We start from the raw sequence: 20,851 nt of genomic DNA on the forward strand, positions 1-20,851 counted from the left end.
CATGGTACGTTATCAAAGGCATTCCAGCCGTGACCATATAGTTTTAGTTTTTCAGCCAATCTATGTAAGACTATTTACTATACGATATGTCCCATTCATTAAGATTATAAGATGTGATATGACTGCTATTTCTAGCAAAGTGGGCATCATTGAATCGTCCTGTAGCCTTCTGACCAAGCAAACTTTTGATCAAAAATATTCCAGCTGTGACTACTTCTATCGACCAGCGTTATATCCCCCACCACTTTTTTAAAGACGTTAAATTGATATACAAGGGAGATTTGACCCCAACAAAAAGGTTAAAGTCTCGGTCAAACACCTAATATTTGAAGCAGACAGACATGGACAACCATTTTTGAGAATTGATCCGCATAAGTCATGGTTCATTACGCAAGCTTTACAACTAATAAACGCTATTTCCTAGTGGAATTAAACGTGCCATTCAGAAAACCTCGCGGGCCGCATTTTAAGCCAGGTCAACCCAGACTTCAAATCAAAAGGGTTTCATCCACGACTGGTTATCTTTGAGGGAGATTTTGCTACTTGTTCTAGCAGGTCGAACCACTACTTTTTCAAGTGTGTACAATAAACTTGCGGAATAACTCCCACATAAGTTGTAACTTTTTTTTTTTTTTTAAAATTTTTTCGAGATTTTCCTCATTTTTCTTGTACCCAACATTTCAAAACAACACAGGTGGGGGAATGAAACCCTTAAAACAAAAACAAAACAAAATAATAAGATCCAAGTTTTCAAACTTTTTACCCAACCCCACATCCATCATGACTTCCGAACGGCAGCCTCCACCGATTAAAAAAAAAGTTGAGGTAAAAAACATTCTGTGCCGTATGAATATGTCCTTCGTTTAAGAAACAGATTGGGTTTATTTACATTTGTGAAGAAAAAAAGATACCCTTCCCCCACCCCTAACCCTAACCCGAAAACAGATTGAAATGCAATAGATCGATACTAGGGTCATAATTACGGGTGACAATTTCATATGACACTGCTAGAAAAAACTGCCGTTCAAACCGAAAAGATCCAAAATTTACGTTATTTTTGGTCCTGTTATAAAGATTTCACATTTTGGAACAAATGTCATTTGCATTTTTGGAGGGAAAAAAGTTGGCATTCCTTCGATATAACTCGACAAACTCGACATTTGACGACATTTGACTTCGGGTATTTCTGTGACAGTTGCTGAAATGGGAGGAGAACACATGTGTTGTGGAATATAGATACAACGAAATTATGCCAGTAATGTCTCATTTTAAACTTGAAGAAAAAAAACCCTTGCATATTCGTTCTTACCTTGCTTCATGTGTGTATGATTCGTAAAATCCGCAAATTTCCAAGCAGAAAGCAGAATCGAAGTTTACAGAGACACAGACAAGAATAAGCACGCACGCACGCGCACACACACACACACACGCACGCACGCGAGCACGCACACACCCAGCCACCCTCCCACATACACACACACACGCACACACACACACACACACACGCATCCCACACACACCATTAGCTTTCTTCTCCTCCTCCCATTTCAGCAACTGTCACGGAAATACCCGAAGTCAAATGTTGAGTTTGTCGAATTATAATCGAAGGAACGGCAAAAAATTTCGTACAGTCCCCATCTTCCTCATCTCCATCGTACTTTTCACGATTAAAATGATTTTTGGCGATCTTTCGTCTCTAGTAGACCTTTCCATCGATTTCCGTAAAAAATTTTTTTTTTTACATATGAGCTTGCGGGAACTTTTGAAGTAATATACATACATATACACATACACCGAGTAAAAAATTCCAGTTATCTCTTTCTTTTACACATTACTCTGTCTCTTCACACACACTAACAGAAGCACTTCACTTACACAACATACTGTCTGTCTCCCACACCCCATCAAACACGCACACATGTACATCAATGCTTCACATGCACGGTAACTTCAAAAGAACTTCCCTCGTCATACAATCGCTTTCTCTTAGTCTCTTTCGCTCTCATTACTTCAAAAGTTCCCGCAAGCCCATATGTAAAAAAAAAAAAAATTTTTACGGAAATCGATGGAAAGGTCTACTAGAGACGAAAGATTGCCTGATTTTTTTCTCTTTCTCTTGTCATTTTACAATGTTCCATACTCTGAAACACTTAACATACTCGTAATTTGCATTCATGAAAATGTTTTTTTTTCTTCAAATTTCCTAACCTTTCTCTATTTCCATCAAATGATGACTATTCAATTGTTGAAAAAAAAAATTAATTCCGTTTTTTTTTTAAACATTTTTCGTTCTCACTATTAACCACATGTTTATTCATTTTTTTGTCACCCCTAAATTGCACCCCATCTTCCTCATCCTATAAAATCTTATTTCTCTATGCCCTGGAACCCCTATCTTGCCCGAAATATAAAAGTTTTATTAAACTTTCTGCATTGTCAAAAGCTTTCCATTTTCTCTCGTTTTTCGTTCACTTGAGTGTTTTTACAATAGCACACTGTCTGAGACGTCATTCTCCAAGAGGTTATGTCTGTAATAACACACTTGGAAAAAATTTTTCAGCGACTTCAAACATTTTCCGCCACTGAAAACTATTTTTGTTTTTTTTTAATTTCAAAAAATATCTACTAGAAGTCAATTGTGGCAGGTGCTCTTCTGAGAGGACGTCTGTTTCATTAGCAAGAAATCTGGCAAGACTTTCTTTTGAACCCCTTTTTATTTATTTTCTTTTCTGCACAAACCACCGTTTTCGGCTATGGAGAATACGAATCTGCAAAAAAATTGGCAAAAATCGGCATTTTGAAATTCCACCCCCACTTCCCTCATTTAAAACTTTTTTCAGAAATTTTTTTTCAAAATATGCAGAAAAATACGGAGATTATGATTCTGAAAAAAATATTGCCAAAAAGTTTTGGTAGTTACAGTTACAGTTAGGGTTAGGGTTTGGGTTCTAGGGTTAAGGTTAGGGCTTTAGGGTTTTAGGGTTACGGAAAAAAGTGCACTTTGATGATTATATTTTACAGTAATTTACAATTTTGATGTATGATTAAAAATTTAAAGAAAACCGAAAATGGAGAAATATTGATGAACAACAATTGACTTACATCAATTATTATTTATTAATTCAATATAAATAGACTGCATCCCATATTGAATTAATAGATAATAATTGATGTAAGTCAATTGTTGTTCATCAATATTTCTCCATTTTCAGTTTTCTTTAAATTTTGATTCTTGATAAACCCGTGTTTATCCTTGTCTTTACCTATAATTTATGAGCATAATATGCTTATGTGGAGACATGGCCTAATGGTTAGAGCAGCCGATTCATGGTCAGGGGATTGCAGTTTCGAATCTCAGACCAGGCGATGTGTGTGTTTATGAGCAAAACACCTTCCGGCAGAAGGTAATGGTGAACTTCTGCTGACTCCTTCGCCACAACTTTATCTCACTCTTTCCTCCTGCATCTTGCAGCTCACCTGCAATGGACCGGCGTCCCGTCCAGGTGGGGAACCTATACGCCACGGAAACCGAGAAACTGGCCCTTATGAGCCAGGAATGGCTCAAGAAGGAACATAATATGTTTGCATATGTATGCCCATGGTTAAACATAGGTAATATATCAGTAGTGTAATGGATACTTCTGTCCTTTAGATGGTTATTTTAACTTCTAACTCAGCTAACCTTTAATATATGATTAAAAAGAAATATATCACAAGTAAAAAAAAAAAAAATTAAGGAAATGAATAAATATCTTTTTGTTTTTGCTTTTTCAGAAATTTTGTCGCCACTGTCTTTCAGCCAAATTCGGCAGCAGAAGCTTTCCCTTGTTTTGATGATCCGACAATGAAGGCCATCTTTCAATTAACAATCGTTCGAAGAGCTGACCTTATATCTCTCTCCAACACTGAGAGAAGCCACTCAGAAGACAGGTAAATGAATGATTATTAACGAACTTCTTAATTATCTCTGCTACATTCTCTTCTTTACCATTATTGTCATTGTTCTTGTTGTAATGTCGGAGAAGTGAAATGGTGTGGAGAACTCTCAAACACATCACCATTTAATGTCCATGTTCCATGCTGGAATGGGTTGGATGGTTTGTCAGAATCCAATGGGTCCAAGAACTGCATTCTTCTCCAGTGTCTGCTTTGGCATCATTTCTATCACTAGATACCCTTCCTAACACCAACCAACATGTACTGGGTACTTTTTTATGCAAGTTCTTCTATTTGAGGAGTGTGGTTATTCCACATTACTCTGTAAGGAGCATGGAGCATATTTCCCCCTGGATGGGATGCTAGTCCCTTGCCGGATTCCTCATTTTTGCCAGCTGAGTAGAGTGGAGCCATGTGAAATGAAATGCTTTGCTCAAGAACATAACGCATTGCCCAATCCAAGAATCGAAACCACAATCTTATGATCATTAGTCCAAGACCCTAACCACTAAGCCATGCCCTCCAATTTTGAGGAGTGTAGTATACCTGGTTATATCAACTCCAATACTTGATAGGTACTTACTTTATCCACCCTGGAAAAAGGAAAAGCAAAGTTGATCCCAGCAGGGTGGTGGTGGCAGTGGTGTATATACATACATACATACATACATATATATATATATATATATATACATATATATACGACGGGCTTCTTTTAGTTTCTGTCTACCAGATCCACTCACAAGGCTTTGGTCGGCCCGAGGCTATAGTAGAAAACACTTGCCCAAGGTGCCACACAGTGGGACTGAACCCAGAACCATGTGGTTGGTAAGCAAGCTACTTACCACACAGCCACTCCTGCACCTAAGTTCTTTTACTAAATTCTTTGTTATATTTAAAGTTAACTGAAAAAAAAATACAGAGCATCTCAGCAGAAGTATGATAAGAAAAGGGTTAAAACGGGAGCTACAACAGAAAATAACAGTGCTGATACTTGAAATTAACTGCCAAGATTTCTTTTACTGTTTTTTTTTTTTTACAGGAATCACAGCATGGTGGCAGATGTCTACAAGGAAACACCTAGAATGCCTACATATCTTGTAGCATTTGTAATTTGTGATTATAAATACGTTGAGCAAGAAACCAATAACGGTTTGAAAGTAAGTTTTGGTGATGAGACAGGATATTGTGGAATATTTTTGTCTCTACAATTCAACTATTTCACTTGCTAAGGAATATGTTTTTTTCTGCAATGTCAACCGTTTTGGTTGCTATAGAATACTTTTCCTGTATAATTTAACTGTGGAACTTTTAATTGCGGAAATTACATATGTCTTCTCGAAATTTCATTGTTCATAACTTCACAAAACAATATTATATACCAATCGATCTTTTGTGTGGGGATGTCATGTTTGGAACTTCTTTTTATGTTGAAACATGTCAAGTTTATTGATGCTGGGTGACTTGCAGAAAATACCAATTCTATTTTTTTTTTTTTTGGTAGATATTTAACGTCATTACTGGAATAACCATGAATTTACAGCTAAAGAGTTAAGGAACCTCATTAAACCTGTGACCAAAGACATTCCATCCATGACCGAACTACTTTTTTTTCAGCTACATTAAATTCAGGGCCACATTATCCAATGTCCCCTGCTTTTATCTTCACCATTTTGCTTACCAACCACATGGTTCTGGGTTCAGTCCCACTGCATGGCACCTTGGGCAAGTGTCTTCTACTATAGCCTCGGGCCAACCAAAGCCTTGTGAGTGGATTTGGTAGACAGAAACTGAAAGAAACTCGTCGTATATATGTATATACATATATATATATATGTATGTATGTGTGTGTATATGTTTGTGTGTCTGTGTTTGTCTCCCCAACATCACTTGACAACCGATGCTGGTGTGTTTACGTCACCGTAACTTAGCGGTTCGGCAAAAGAGACCAATAGAATAAGTACTAGGCTTACAGAGAATAAGTCCTGGGGTCGATTTGCTCGACTAAAGGTGGTGCTCCAGCATGGCCACAGTCAAATGACTGAAACAAGTAAAAGAGTAAAAGAGTATATCCACTCAAATTTTCTTTACCCTTAACTGCAGGAAGCAGTTTTATATACCAATCTATATCTTGTTCAAGAAAGTCATGCTTGGAACTAATTTCTGTTGAGATATGTCAAGTTTATTGAGGTAACATGGCTTGCAGGAAATAGCGATTCTATTTTTTGGTAGATATTTAACATCATTACTGGAATGCTCATGGAATTTAATTCCAGAATTAAGAGGTTAACTATTTCAGTTGCCATGGAATATGTCTTTGCTACCTGGAACTACTTTGGTTGTTTATATGAATGACTATACATGTGTGTGTGTGTGTGTGTGTGTGTGTGTGTGTGTGTGTGTGTGTGTGTGTAAATCATGGTTTATAATCATTCAAAAGAAAGTAAGAAAATGGAGATATAATATTTAATAAAAATTTATTATCTGCAAAAATCAAACATAGTCTCTTACAGCTGTTTCAATTAAGCCTAATAGATTAAATAACAATTATTAAATCATTATATTAGGCAAAATCTCTTCAGAGGGGTAGAAAAGAGATTTACCATTAGGTTTTTAAGTGTTGTATTTTATAAATATGTATGTGCGTGTGTGTGTATGTGTGTGTGTGTGTGTGTGTGTACTAATGCTTATGTATTTATGTTTGCAGTTATGAAGGCGTGTGTATTAATTTGGGTCTATGAATGTGCATTAAAATGAGTGTTTATGAAGGCATGTATGTGTGTATATGAATCCATGTGTGTGTTTGTATGTATGTGCGTGTGTGCGTGCGTGTGTGTGTGTGTGTGTATTTATAAACGAGTGTATATCATATCTACTTATCTTTTTTTCAGATTCGTTTTTATTCCCCAAAACCAACAGAAGATCTGAAGGCATTCGCTAGTTTTACCAAGAAGTCTCTGGAATTCTTCACTGATTACTTTGACATGAACTACACACTGCCAAAATTAGGTAAGAAAAAAAATAGGCTTCGTCTAGTGAGCTTGTTTCTTGTTAAACACGGGAGAGTTGCTTCATTACCTGTCTCTCTCACACCTTTTTTTTCCTTTCCAAATAATCTTCAAAATATCATTAGGTCACCACAGGAGCAATTCAGATTCTGTCATCATGGACCATACCAATGTTTCAAGTTATTCTGGCAGACTTAATCTCTGTTTAAGACCTTGATTACAGCTATGTACTTACATGGCTTTTCGGCATGGATATTAAACAAGAGACACTTGAAAAGAAGCTTGGTGCTATTTACATGAAAGTGCTTCATGAAGTTCTCAATCTTTCTTGGCAGCAACATTTTTCCAAGCAGCAACAGTATGGTGATCTTCCTATCATCAACTCAGTAATCAGAAAAAGAAGAGCACCTTATAATAATAATAATAAAACATTGTGTACAGTGCTCAGGTGCACTACAACTCATCTAAAGTGTATGTATAGTACATAGGGTAATGTACAAGCATCAGGAAAAGAACAGTGCATGAGTCATGACATGCATATATGTGTATGAGTATGGAAGGGGGACAATCAGGTGTAGTTTCGGCGGATTTCGGAAAGCATGAGGGCCTTAAAGGATGCAGTGTCATGGCAGTCAACAACTGACGCAGGCAGTTTGTTATGCAGGACATTTCACCACAACATTCTCTCTCTCTTTCTTCCTGTTTCTGTTGTACCTGTATTTCAAAGGGGCCAGCCTTGTCACACACTGTGTCACACTGAATCTGCCCGAGAACTACATTAAGGGTACACGTAACTGTGAAGTGCTCAGCCACTTACACGTTAAATTCACAAGCAGACTGTTCCATTGATTGGATCAACTGGAACCCTCATTATTGTAACTGACGGAGTGCCACAATGCTGTATCTAGGTCAATTTAATCAACTATGACCCCAACTTGAAAATTTAAGGCCTTATTTCAGTGCTAAAAACCATTATCTAAGGGATGCGAGAAAAGAGATGATAGGTGGGGGTGTGATGAGAGCCATGTCGTCTTTTAACCCTTTCAATACCAACCCGGCTGAAAACATCTCTAGATCTGTAGTACAAATGCCTTGTTTTCAAAAGTTCTGAATTAAAATCTTCCACCAAACCTTAGTCATATTTTATGTTCATAACACTAGCTGAATGATAACTAAGTTATTTTACTAAATTCTTTGTTATATTTAAAATTAATTGAAAGAAACACAGAACATCTGTTAACGAAAGGGTTAATTAGATTTCTTTTAATTGACAAACTAATACATTTTCTCTCTGCTTATTTATTTATTTGTATCTTTGTCTATTTGTTCGTTTGTAATCTTTCAAACTTTTGATTTATTTGACAGATGTTGTGCCTGTGAACATGTACCCTTTAGCTGGTATGGAAAACTGGGGTCTCATTCTGTTGTCCGAATCTTTTCTGCCTGATGTGAAGGATGTTAATGGAAGGGTATTGGAGGTTGGCATCAGTGATACTAGTGGAACCAGTAGCATCATGCCATTAGAACAACTTACAAAGAGTTTGAAACTGGTCTTGCATGAAGTCATTCATCAGGTTTGGACATCATGAATTGATTGATTTATTGATTGATTGACAGATAAATAGAGAGAAATATAGAGAGGAAGATAGATAGATACATAAATAGAAAGAGAGAGAGAGAGAGGAGAGAGAGAGAGAGAGAGAGAGAGAGAGAGAGAGAAAGATAGATAGATAAATAAAGAGAGCGAAAGATAAATAGATAGGTAGAGAGAGAGAAAGATAGATAGATAGAGATAGAGAGAGAGAGAGAGAAAGAGAGAAAGAGAGAGAGAGAGAGAAAGATAGATAGATAGATAGATAGATAGAGAGAGAGAGAGAGAGAGAGAGAGAAAGATAGATAAATAGATAGATGGTTTGATATATATATATATATATATATATATATATAGATAGATAGATAGACAAACAGACAGACAGACAGATAACTTGCAAGCAGCTTGGTGATCTAACTGGTTCTGGCACCTTGTAAAAAGTACTGGTGTTAGTGCCACATAAATAGCACCCTGTATACTCTGTGAAGTGGTTGGCATGAGGAAGAACATCCAGCCAATTCAGACAAGCAGAGCTTGGCATGGTTCTCTCGGCTTTGCCAGCTCTTGTCAAACCATCTGATCTATGCTAGCACGGAAATTGATGATGATAAAGATGAGAATATTGTGGAGAAAAGCCTGACATTCATGATGTTGGTGAGCATCCAAAACATGTCGTGAAAGTGGAACCAGTAAGATAATTTCTTAGTAGTTGTTTGATGTAGACACCAATCTGCTCTGTCAATGTAGCCAACCAAATGTGGTTAAGAAGTTCATTTCATAATCAGATGGTTTCAGGTTCAATCCCTGTATGCAACTCTTTGAGTTTTAATGTCTTCAATTATGGCCACAATTTTACCTTGTGTATAAAGTTTGTTCAACCCAGGTGCAACATTCATTGAGTAGAACAGGATTTGAACTCTGATAATTAATTAATTAATTTCCCCAAGTTTTTGTTTATTTTTGTTTTTGCTGCTTTTACAGTGGATTGGTAATGTGGTGACCCCCAATAACTGGAAGAACAACTGGTTAATTGAAGGATTGACTGAGTACCTCACCTTGCGTTATGTCTACAAGCTTGACGACCGTTTCTTAAAGGTATTCCACACTTTATTCTACTTGAGTCTTTATATAGGGAGATGGGTGTCTTCAGATGAATTTGTTGTGTTGAGGACAGCTGAGAGAATAAACTATTGGTCAGCTGCCTCATATTTTTCATGAGATCAAATCTGTTGGCAGCATTTCCTTCTGTTCCTGGCCAGAACAGCCTTGACTTAGTTAGCTGTGTGCATAATGTAATACTTATCATCATCGTCGTGGTTGTGGTCATCGTAGTCATCGTAGTCGTCATCGTTGTCATCGTTGTCGTCATCGTCATCATCATCATCATCATCATCATAATAATAATAATGATAATAATAATAATAAATGCCCTGATGCGGTACCAGACAGTGGCTCTCATGGCTTCTCATCTTAACTGATTGGAAGTGTTATCATGTACATAATTTTGTCTTGGTATAATATTGAGCAAATATTCTGCTCCATACCACAGATTTGCTTGTCAGTTGTTTGATCTTAACCAGACGAGCATGTCCCTTTATGGCTGACGATATGTGCATCTCTGATCATGAGCAGAAGTAGTGGGGGAGCATCATAGCCATGTGTTGAGAGGGATTCTTTGGGGTTTGAATAATTCACCTCTGGAGAAATGGGTGTTTCGTTCAACATTCTTAAACAACCCTTATTCAGGGACCTTTTGGACAGGATGGGTTACTCAACTAGAAGAAAATTCTAACTGGGCCCCACCTGCAAGGTCATGTGATGTTTATCTTGATATTTTGCTGTAAGAACAGCCATTTTGGGGGAGGGGATGAGTTGATTACATTGACTCCAATATTTCACTGGTACTTAATTTATTGACTCCGAAAGGATGAAAGGCAAAGGTGACCTCAGCAGAATTCGAACTCAGAACAGTGGCTGACGAAATACCGCAAAGCATTTTGCCCAGCATGCTAATGATTCTGCCAGCTTGCCAATAATAATAATAATAATAATAATAATAATAATAAATGTTTCTTTATTTGCCACAAGGTCAATATATGAGAGGACATTAAAATAACCCAATTTGTATTTGCCGTTTATTTCTATAGAACAAAGAAGATTTGGACTTCATAAGATTAAGAGCTATGTTTGATGTTCATCTTGTTCCTGTCAATGAATTAGCTTTCACCCAAGCGATAAACATACAAGTGAGTAACAACTCTATTTATTATCTTTTATGTTTTGTTTCAGCCATTGGGCTGTGGTGGTACTGGGGTACTGTGGTGATGCTGGGGTACTGTGGTAATGCTGGAGTACTGCGGTGATGCTGGAGTACTGTCATGATGTTGGGGTACAGTGGTGATGCTGGGGTACTATGGTGATGCTGGGGTACTGTCATGATGTTGGGGTACAGTGGTGATGCTGGGGTATTGTGGTGATGCTGGGGTACTGTCTTGATGTTAGGGTACAGTGGTGATGCTGGGGTACTGTGGTACTGCTGGGATACTGTGTAATGCTGGGGTACTGTGTGATGCTGGGGTACTGTGGTAATGCTGGAGTACTGCGGTGATGCTGGAGTACTGTCATGATGTTGGGGTACAGTGGTGATGCTGGGGTACTATGGTGATGCTGGGGTACTGTCATGATGTTGGGGTACAGTGGTGATGCTGGGGTATTGTGGTGATGCTGGGGTACTGTCTTGATGTTAGGGTACAGTGGTGATGCTGGGGTACTGTGGTACTGCTGGGATACTGTGGTAATGCTGGGGTACTGTGGTGATGCAGGGGTACTGTGGTGATGCTGGGGTACTGTGGTAATGCTGGGGTATTGTGGTGATGCTGGGGTACTGTCTTGATGTTAGGGTACAGTGGTGATGCTGGGGTACTGTGGTACTGCTGGGATACTGTGGTAATGCTGGGGTACTGTGGTGATGCAGGGGTACTGTGGTGATGCAGGGGTACTGTGGTGATGCAGGGGTACTGTGGTGATACTGGGGTACTCTGGTGATGCAGGGGTACTGTGGTGATGCTAGGGTACTGTCTTGATGTTGGGGTACAGTGGTGATGCTGGGGTACTGTGGTGGTGCTGGGGTACTGTGGTGGTGCTGGGGTACTGTGGTGGTACTGGGGTACTGGGGTAATGCTGGGGTACTGTGGTGATGCTGGGGTACTATAGTAACTTGCTACTCTTGTGAGGAGGGTGTCTGGACATTTAGCTGGATTAAAGACATGTTGAAGGATGGATGAACTTCTTGTGGGTCAATAATGGCCATCCAGTTAAAAAAGGGCAATGGCAAACCAGTCCAAGAAACCACTATGAGAAAGTCAGAACAAATTAATGCTATGGCTAAATATTTTCTATACAGTTTAATATCTAAAATAATTTCTTTCTTCATATTTCAGGGACCTTTGGCGTTTTTAATTTTGGAAGAAATTGTTGGAGAAGAGAAACTGAAAGAAGGCATCAGGGTAAACATTTAGAAATATTTTCCTTAAGTGAGATCAAAGTAAATCTAGATAAATTTTTTCCACCACTGTCTAGGGGAAAAAGGACTGGCCACATTAAGGAGCCCTGCTCTATACAATGGCAAATATATTCAGATATATTCAGTTATGTAACAAACAGAAACATCAGCCATTTGATGAAGTTATTTGTTTTTAAGCTTGCTTCCCTTCTTTACAGATATTTTTGAAAAAATATAAATTGGAAAATGCTGGGGAAGAGGAATTCTGGGATTGCTTTGAAAAGGTGAGTATGAATGAGTTAAATGCAGTAATTGTTTTGTTTTCACTTTTCATAAATAATTCTACACCAAACATAACAACCAAGAAGAAACTAAGGTCAGCTGGAATATGAGTTTTTTAGATGGCAGGCTCAACTCTACTGTAATATATTTGGCATGGGTTTTAGTTGCTAATCTTTGTTGGTAGTTCACAGTATTAAGTTCACTACATGTGAAGACGAGAATGTCCACACTAATTGATTGATTGATTGATTGATTCTAGTTTCAGCTCACGAGCTGTGGCCATGCTGGGGCACTGCCATTTGGTGTTGCTACATGGTTTTACTTCACGAATGCTTTTTAGCAACTGCCATTTGGTGCATGAGAGAGTTCGATGCAGTTGCCCTCATCTGCACCTCCTGCCGTGAAGTTGGTTCATCTGGGATACCTGACAAGAAGAGATCCAGTTTCATTTTAAAGACATCTGCATCCACCCCATGCAGGTCTCTTAGGTTCTTCGGGAGGATATTGAAGAGCTGTGGGCCTCGGAAGCCCAGGCTATCACAGTATCTTGTCCTACATCTTGATGGCAAATTTGGAGTCCTTGGCACCACACAGTGGCGCCCAGTTCTTTCTATTATTAACCCACATTGTTTATTGTTACATGTGTACATGTGTTTGATTAAATGGAATTACATTCATGGGATAACAAACATTACAGTTTGAAATCTTCAGTTAGTTTAAAAGATGTACTGGGATCATCTGTTGCTGGAAAATTACTAATTAACTCATAATATTAACCCTTTAGCATTTAAACCGGCCATAGCCGGCCCAGATGTTCTACCTGATTTATGTTTAAAACAGCCAGATCCAGCCTCTCACACCTATCCTACAATGTCATTCTAAAAATGAGTAGCGAGATCATCAAAATCTCAAAGCAATGAAATTATGAATGATTAATTGAAAACAGTGTGATTAAATAATCATTGCAGTTGATGGAATAATCTGGCGTAATGGTTACGAGCTTGGGCTACTAACCTCAAGATTCTGAGTTCGATTCCAGGCAGTGACCATAATAATAATAATAGGGGTTTGAATAGTTCACCTCTGGAAACATGGGTGGTTCTTTCAACATCCTTAAACAACCCTTATTCAGGGACCGTTTGAGCGGGATGGGCTACTCAACCTGAAGAAAATTCTAACTGGGCCCCACCTGCAAGGTCATGTGCTGTTTATCTTGATATGAGATCACCATGTTGCACACATATGGTTGTGATGCATGTGCCTGGTGTACCTTTATCAGACGGGTAGTCATGATGGGTATATTGGGCTTCGTATATTTTACCCCAGTGTCACTTTGATGGCATGAACTGCTCTCTCACTCAATAATAATAATAATAATAATAATAATAATAATAATAACAACAACAACAACATTGAAAACTACCTTAAGAATGAGAACCCAGGTTTGAAATTTCCCGAAGACACCTGATGAAGGCTGGAGGGTATATCAGCCGAAACGTGTTAACAACAAACAAGATGAGGACAAATATCTGTCAAATGTAAATAATGTACATAATTCATCTCTTAAATATAGAACTGAAATACTTTCCTCTCTGGCCAATCTAAATTCTAAATGGTCAAACATAAATTTTTATCTTTTAGTTTATGGAGAGAAAAGATCTATCAGTGAAAGAAATAATGAAACGATGGACAAGTCAAGAAAATTACCCTCTTGTTACTGTGAGTGGGATTAATTCAGGACAAACAGTACACGTCATGCAGGAGGCATTTTCATATGTAGAAGAAGATCAGTAAGTATGGATAGATTCTTTGTTTGATGGCAGCCATTGGGGGGGGGGGTCAAGAACCTAATTCAGGTCACAGGAAGATTTTATGAAAATGATTACAAATAGCCTGGGCAAAGTTTAGAAAGCTTCTACCCCTACTGGTGACAAAGGGTCTCTTGCTCAGAGTAAAAGGTAGATTGTACGATGCATGTGTGCGAACTGCCATGCTTCACGGTAGTGAAACATGGGCTGTGACTGCAGAGGACATATGTAGGCTTGAAAGAAATGAAGCTAGCATGATCCGCTGGATGTGTAATGTCAGTGTACACACATGACAGGGTGTAAGCGCCCCGAGAGAAATGCTGGAAAATACGAAGCATCAGATGTGGTGTGCAAGAGAGACGTTTGTGCTGGCATGGTCATGTACTGCGGATGGATGAGGAGAGATGTGTGAAGAAGTACCACTCCCAAATGGTTGAAGGTATCAGGGGAAGAGGTAGACCCAGGAAGACATGGGATGAGGTGGTCAAGCATGACCTTCAAATGTTGGGCCTGACAGAGGCAATGACGAAAGACCTGACAAATAATGTGAGTTCATGGCTGTTTCCTGCACCAGTTTCGCATAGCCCCAGCCCATCCAAAGTACCTTGGATTGCAGAACAACCTGCTGTGCTTACCTTGGATCGTAGGGTGACCTGCTGTGCTTCAGGAGACCTATTGAGTCAAGTACATCAACATCAAAATAAATATCAAATGGAAATTGTAGCTGTGATACCTGTGGCAGTGGCACGTAAAAAGCACCATCCAAACGTGGCCAATGCCAGTGCCACCTTGACTGGCTTCTGTGCCGGTAGCACGTAAAAAGCACCCACTACACTTACGGAGTAGTTGGCATTAGGAAGGGCATCCAGCTGTAGAAACACTGCCAGATCAGACTGGAGTCTGGTGCAGCCTCCTGGCTTCCCAGACCCCGGTCGAACCGTCCAACCTGTGCTAGCACGGAAAACGGATGTTAAACGATGATGATGATGATGATGATGATGATGATTAGGCCCTTGCACAATGTGGCTTTAACCTTTTATGTGTTTCCTTCATTGGACAGTGATCACACTGGGGCACCAACATGAAAGGGTTCAGTCAAATGAATGGACTCCAATAGTTTTTTTTTTTTTAAAGCCCTGGTGCTTATTCTCTTGGTCTCTCTTGCCAAACTGCGAAGTTACAGGAGCATAAACAAACCAACACTGGTTGTCAAGTAGTGGTTGGAGACACGCAAACATAGAGATGTGCATGCACACACACACACACACACATATACACACACACAAGCATACACATGTATATATTCACACACATACACATGATGGGCTTTTTTCAGTTTCTCTTCACCAAATCCATTCATGAGTCTTTGGTCAGCCATGGGCTATAGTAGAGGACACTTGTCCAAGTTGCCACACAACGAAAACAATTAATTGCTTCTGACCCTAGAGGAAGTAGGTTTTCCTTGGACTGGGTCTGTCGCAGGTGAGCTGCTAGATGCAGGAGGAAGGAGTGAGAGAAAGTTGTGGCAAAAGAGTCAGCAGAAGTTTGCCATTACCTTCTGCTGGAGCCGCATGGAGCTTAGGTGTTTCGCTCATAAGCACACACATCACTTGGTCTGAGATCTGAACCCACGATCCCTCGACCGCAAGTCCGCTGCTCTAATCACTCTGCCATGTGCCTCCACAGCTACAAAGTTTGGCTTGATTAATTCAAATCAATATGGAAAATTAAGTATTCATCATCATCATCGTCGTTTAATGTCCATTTTCCATGCTGGCATGGGTTGGATGGTTCAACTGGGGTCTGGGAAGCCTGAAGGTTGCACCAGGCCCAGTCTGATCTGGCAATGTTTCTATGGCTGGGTGCCCTTCCTAACGCCAACCACGATTGGATGGTGCTTTTTATGTGCCACCGGCACGGGGGCCAGGCGAAGCTGGCAACGGCCACAAATGGATGGTGCTTTTTATGTGCCACCGGCACGGGGGCCAGGCGAGGCTGGCAATGGCCACAAACGGATGGTGCTTTTTATGTGCCACCGGCACGGGGGCCAGGCGAGGCTGGCAACGGCCACGATTGGATGGTGCTTTTTATGTGCCACCGGCACGGGGGCCAGGCGAGGCTGGCAACGGCCACAAATGGATGGTGCTTTTTATGTGCCACCGGCATGGGGGCCAGGCGAGGCTGGCAACGGCCACAAACGGATGGTGCTTTTTATGTGCCACCGGCATGGGGGCCAGGCGAGGCTGGCAAATGGCCACGATTGGATGGTGCTTTTTATGTGCCACCGGCACGGGGGCCAGGCAAGGCTGGCAAACGGCCACGAACGGATGGTGCTTTTTATGTGCCACCGGCATGGGGGCCAGGCGAGGCTGGCAACGGCCACGAACGGATGGTGCTTTTTATGTGCCACCGGTACGAGGCCAGTCGGGGCAATATTTGATGAAGTAATCTGAATGCCAAGAGGTTAACATAACTAAATAATAGAAGTCAATTAGTAGGGTACTTATGCAGTTCTTTAATTATCAGAATAAAAACCTCCTCTGAAGTATCACAAAGTTCCTGTCCCTAATCTTTTGAATATATATTTCAAGTACTTTTAAGTGTTTCAGTCAAAAGTTCAACATTTTTTACAATAATTGAACCTGTCTCATTAGATAAATATGTGACTCTCAGGTTACTCAATTGCCACCTGCTTCTCCTCCACCGTTTGTCTTTATCATTTTCGTTTTACACTTTCACTGCAATGGTTTTCTTCCACTTTTATCTTTTTGACTGCATTATTTTTTTATCAGGTGAATAACCTGCCAAAGTTGATCTTAGCTTTAATCTTTGTGGGTGGGGTCAGGTTGGGGGTGGGAGTATGGGGGAGTCAATAAAACAAGTACCAGTTGAATACTGGGGTCGATGTAACTGACTTAGCCCCTCCCCCAACAATTTCTGGCCTTGTGCCAAAATTTGAAACCATTACTTTATCAGGTAATGTGTGTGTGTGTGATTGTGTGTGTGTGTTGTGTGTGTGTGTGTATGTATGTGTGTGTGTGTGTGTGTGTGTGTATGTGTGTGTGTGTGTGTGTGTGTTGTGTGTGTGTGTGTGTGTGTGTGTGTGTGTACAACAGGCTTCTTTCGGTTTCTGTCTACCAAATCCACTCACAAAGCTTTGGTTTGACTGAGACTATAGTAAAGGCACGTGCCCAAGGTGGCACACAGTAGGACTGAACCCAGAACCATGTGGTTGGGAAGCAAGTTTCTTACCATTATATATATATATTTTTTTGACTGTGTGAAGGAAAACCTGACGAAACTGGATATGAACAAAAGTGATTGGGAAAATGATGTTCTAGATTGGAACAAGTGGAGAGGTGCTGTTAGGACTGGTAGCAATGCCTAGGAGCAAAAGATGATTCAGCACTCTGAGCTTAAAAGGGCCTGTCACAAAGGAACCAAGATCAACAATGAACAAGGGTGGCGAGCTGGCAGAGTCGTTAGCACGCCGGGCGAAATGCTTAGCGGTATTTCGTCGGCCGTTACGTTCTGAGTTCAAATTCCGCCGAGGTCAACTTTGCCTTTCATCCTTTCGGGGTCGATTAAATAAGTACCAGTTAGGCACTGGGGTTGATATATTCGACTTAATCCGTTTGTCTGTCCTTGTTTGTCCTCTCTGTGTTTAGCCCCTTGTAGGTAGTAAAGAAATAGGTATTGTGTCTGTCGTTACATTCTGAGTTCAAATTCCGCCGAGGTCAACTTTGCCTTTCATCCTTTCGGGGTCGATTAAATAAGTACCAGTTACGCATTGAGGTCGATATAATCGATGTAATCCGTGTGTCTGTCCTTGTTTGTCCCCTCTGTGTTTAGCCCCTTGTGGGTAGTAAAGAAATAGAGATCAACAATGAATATTGGATATGTATTATGTATGACTGGGTTCTGTTGTCAAAAGCAGGATACGTTAACCATAAGAAGTCACATGAAAAGTGAAATGCCCAGGTAGGTGATGATCTTGGACATCAACGGCCTCTTACGACTTGTGTCATATGTCACAAAACTTGTAAGACAATATCTGGACTTGAAAGACATGTGCTAGGTCACAAAAACACTCCTACAGAATCAGATTACAAAGGGCAAAGATGTAGAAGAAACTTGAATTGTATCTGTTACTTGTGTTTTAAAACTTGTCAGTCTGCAGCTGATCTTAACAGTCATCTAATGGCTCATCGATGAAGTGATTGTGTGGGGTGATGGGGTGTAATGTGTGTGTTCATCTGTCAAGATGAAGCAATCATCATTTATATATATATGTGTGTGTGTGTGTGTGTGTGTGTGTGTATATATATATATATATACACATATACACACATGTATATGTACATATATGTATGTATATGTATGTATATGTATATATATATGTATATGTGGTGATATGATGACCTCCTTCGCTCAGACACTGACCATGGGTTTGCACCTAGAGAGTTACCCTCTGAGGCACAAGTCTGGGCAAGGTTGTTTTTTTGTGGAAGACCAGCAGTCGCCCATGCATACCGGCCTCCCCTCTCCATGTCACCGATGTTGTCCAAGGGAAAGGCAATGGCCGATACAGCTTGGCACCTGTGACGTCGCAACTCATTTCTACAGCTGAGTGAACTGGAGCAACGTGAAATAAAGTGTCTTGCTCAAGAACACAACACGCAGCCCTGTCCGGGATTCGAGCTCACAACCTCACGATTGTAAGCTCGATGCTCTAACCACTGAGCCATGCGCCTTCACTTATCAAAATGTATCAAAAATATATCAAATATATCAGTCTAACTCATGTTTGGTATAAACCCATTTACAGCAGCTTTTGATACAATCTCACTATGGTCAATTAAGTAAACACTTGTTGATAAGAGTGAAATGGTGCCATTTCACAGCAAAGTTGTACAAACATGACAGGTGTTTATCACCATTTAATGTATCGAATGGATTTAACTCAGTGATGACTAAAATCTATGCACTTACCACACAGTAAAGTTTATGTATGTGTGTATATATATATATATATATATATACCCCCACTCAAATGACATACTTTTCAAATTTTTAGTGGTAAATGGATCATCCCATTCACTTTGTCTGATTCTGAAAACAGGACCGGAAGACATTTCTATCTCCAACCTGAAACCAGTAAGAAAATCCTTTTATTTGTTGCAATTATTTCAATGAATTGATTGAGCTTGCTTTTTCTCTTTTTCCTTTTTTTTTGAATTCTTTTGTTTTTACACTCCTCCTCCTCTTACTCCCCTCCTCCTCCTCCTTCTCCCCCTCCCCTCCCCCTCCTCCAACCCATCCCCAACTCCTCCCTCCTCCTCCTCCTCCTCCTCCTCCTCCTCTTCTTTCATCCCACCCTCCTCCCCTTCTCATCTTCCTCTGCTTTCTCCTTCTTCTCTTTCTCCTCCACTTCCCCTTTCTCTTCCTCCTCCTCTTCTTTCTCCCCACCTCTCCTCCTCCTCCTCCTCCACTTCCTCTTCCTCTTTCTCCCTCACCTCTCCCCATCCTTCTTCTTTATCCCCTCTTTTCCTTCTCCTCCTCCTACTCTTCTTCCTCCTCCTCCTCTTTCTCCTTCACTCTCTTTTTCTCCTTCACTCTCTTTTTCTCCTCCTCTTCTTTCATCCCACCCTCCTCCCCTTCTCATCTTCCTCTGCTTTCTCCTTCTTCTCTTTCTCCTCCACTTCCCCTTTCTCTTCCTCCTCCTCTTCTTTCTCCCCACCTCTCCTCCTCCCTTTTTTCCTCTTCCTCTTCCTTCTCCACCACCACCACCACCGGCCTCAGCAGCTCTGGCAGAAGGTATTGGTGAACCTCTGCTAATGTTCAGTCCTTGAGGTTTAACACTCTCTAATTTCGTGACCTTTTGACCCTCAGTGAACTTCCCTTGCCTCAAGTCAGGAACCACCCATTGCTAAATCTCCGTCCTTTTGCCCTTTCAGGTACAGACATCTCTCTGAATAAACCACAATGGTACATTGCCAATAACCACGGCTTCTATCGTGTTAACTATGACACCACCAACTGGCAGAACCTCATACACCAGCTCATGCAAGATCACACGGTCAGTGAAAGGACATCACCTACTTTCTCACTATTGTTCATTATGTTCCGACTGTTCCCCTCTCTCTCTCTTTCGGAGAGGCACAAGCACCTACACGCACACATACACACACGGCAGTAACTTCCACCTACCGAATTCAATCACAAAGCTCCGGTCAGCTCGGGGCTATAGTGGAAGACACCTACCCAAAGTGCCACGCAGTGGGACTGAACCCGAAACCATGTAGCTAGGAAGCAAGCTCCCTAACCACACAGCCATTACTTGTGGAGGTACGTGGCTTAGTGGTTAGGGTGTTGGACTTATGATTGTAATATTGCGGTTTCAATTCCTGGACTGGGCAATGCATTGTATCCTTGAGCAAAACACTTCATTCCGTGTTGCTCCAGTCCACTCAGCTGGCAAAAAGAAGTAATCCTGTAATGGACCGGTGCCCCCATCCAAGGCCGGTGGTGGGGGGGATATATATGACATAAAACTGGGAAATCGGCCCTTATGAGTCAGCATAACTCAAGAAGGTAACTTACCTTTTTAAGTAGAGGCACATGGCTCAGTGGTTAGAATGTTGGGCTCACAATCATGAGGTAGTAAGTTTGATTCCCGGACTGGGCTGTGTGTTGTGTTCTTGAGTAAGACACTTTATTTCAC

The 20,851-nt window shown here is 40.5% G+C and overlaps 1 protein-coding gene across 2 annotated transcripts in view; it reads left to right on the forward strand.

The window, feature by feature from the left end:
* LOC115223670 (leucyl-cystinyl aminopeptidase-like) overlaps positions 1-20,851 on the forward strand; it is a 102,010-nt gene that overhangs the window by 26,573 nt on the left and 54,586 nt on the right. For both annotated transcript variants that reach the window (XM_029794343.2, XM_029794344.2), the window contains exons 3-13: positions 3,775-3,930; positions 4,979-5,096; positions 6,828-6,945; positions 8,310-8,518; positions 9,517-9,630; positions 10,683-10,781; positions 11,976-12,041; positions 12,256-12,321; positions 13,961-14,109; positions 19,205-19,284; positions 20,085-20,206. In XM_029794343.2, the coding sequence (XP_029650203.1) occupies positions 3,775-3,930; positions 4,979-5,096; positions 6,828-6,945; positions 8,310-8,518; positions 9,517-9,630; positions 10,683-10,781; positions 11,976-12,041; positions 12,256-12,321; positions 13,961-14,109; positions 19,205-19,284; positions 20,085-20,206 (1,297 nt within the window). The remainder of the gene's footprint in view (positions 1-3,774; positions 3,931-4,978; positions 5,097-6,827; positions 6,946-8,309; positions 8,519-9,516; positions 9,631-10,682; positions 10,782-11,975; positions 12,042-12,255; positions 12,322-13,960; positions 14,110-19,204; positions 19,285-20,084; positions 20,207-20,851) is intronic.

Source organism: Octopus sinensis, linkage group LG23 (genome assembly GCF_006345805.1).
Source record: "Octopus sinensis linkage group LG23, ASM634580v1, whole genome shotgun sequence".
Classification (NCBI taxonomy): Eukaryota; Metazoa; Mollusca; class Cephalopoda; order Octopoda; family Octopodidae; genus Octopus; species Octopus sinensis.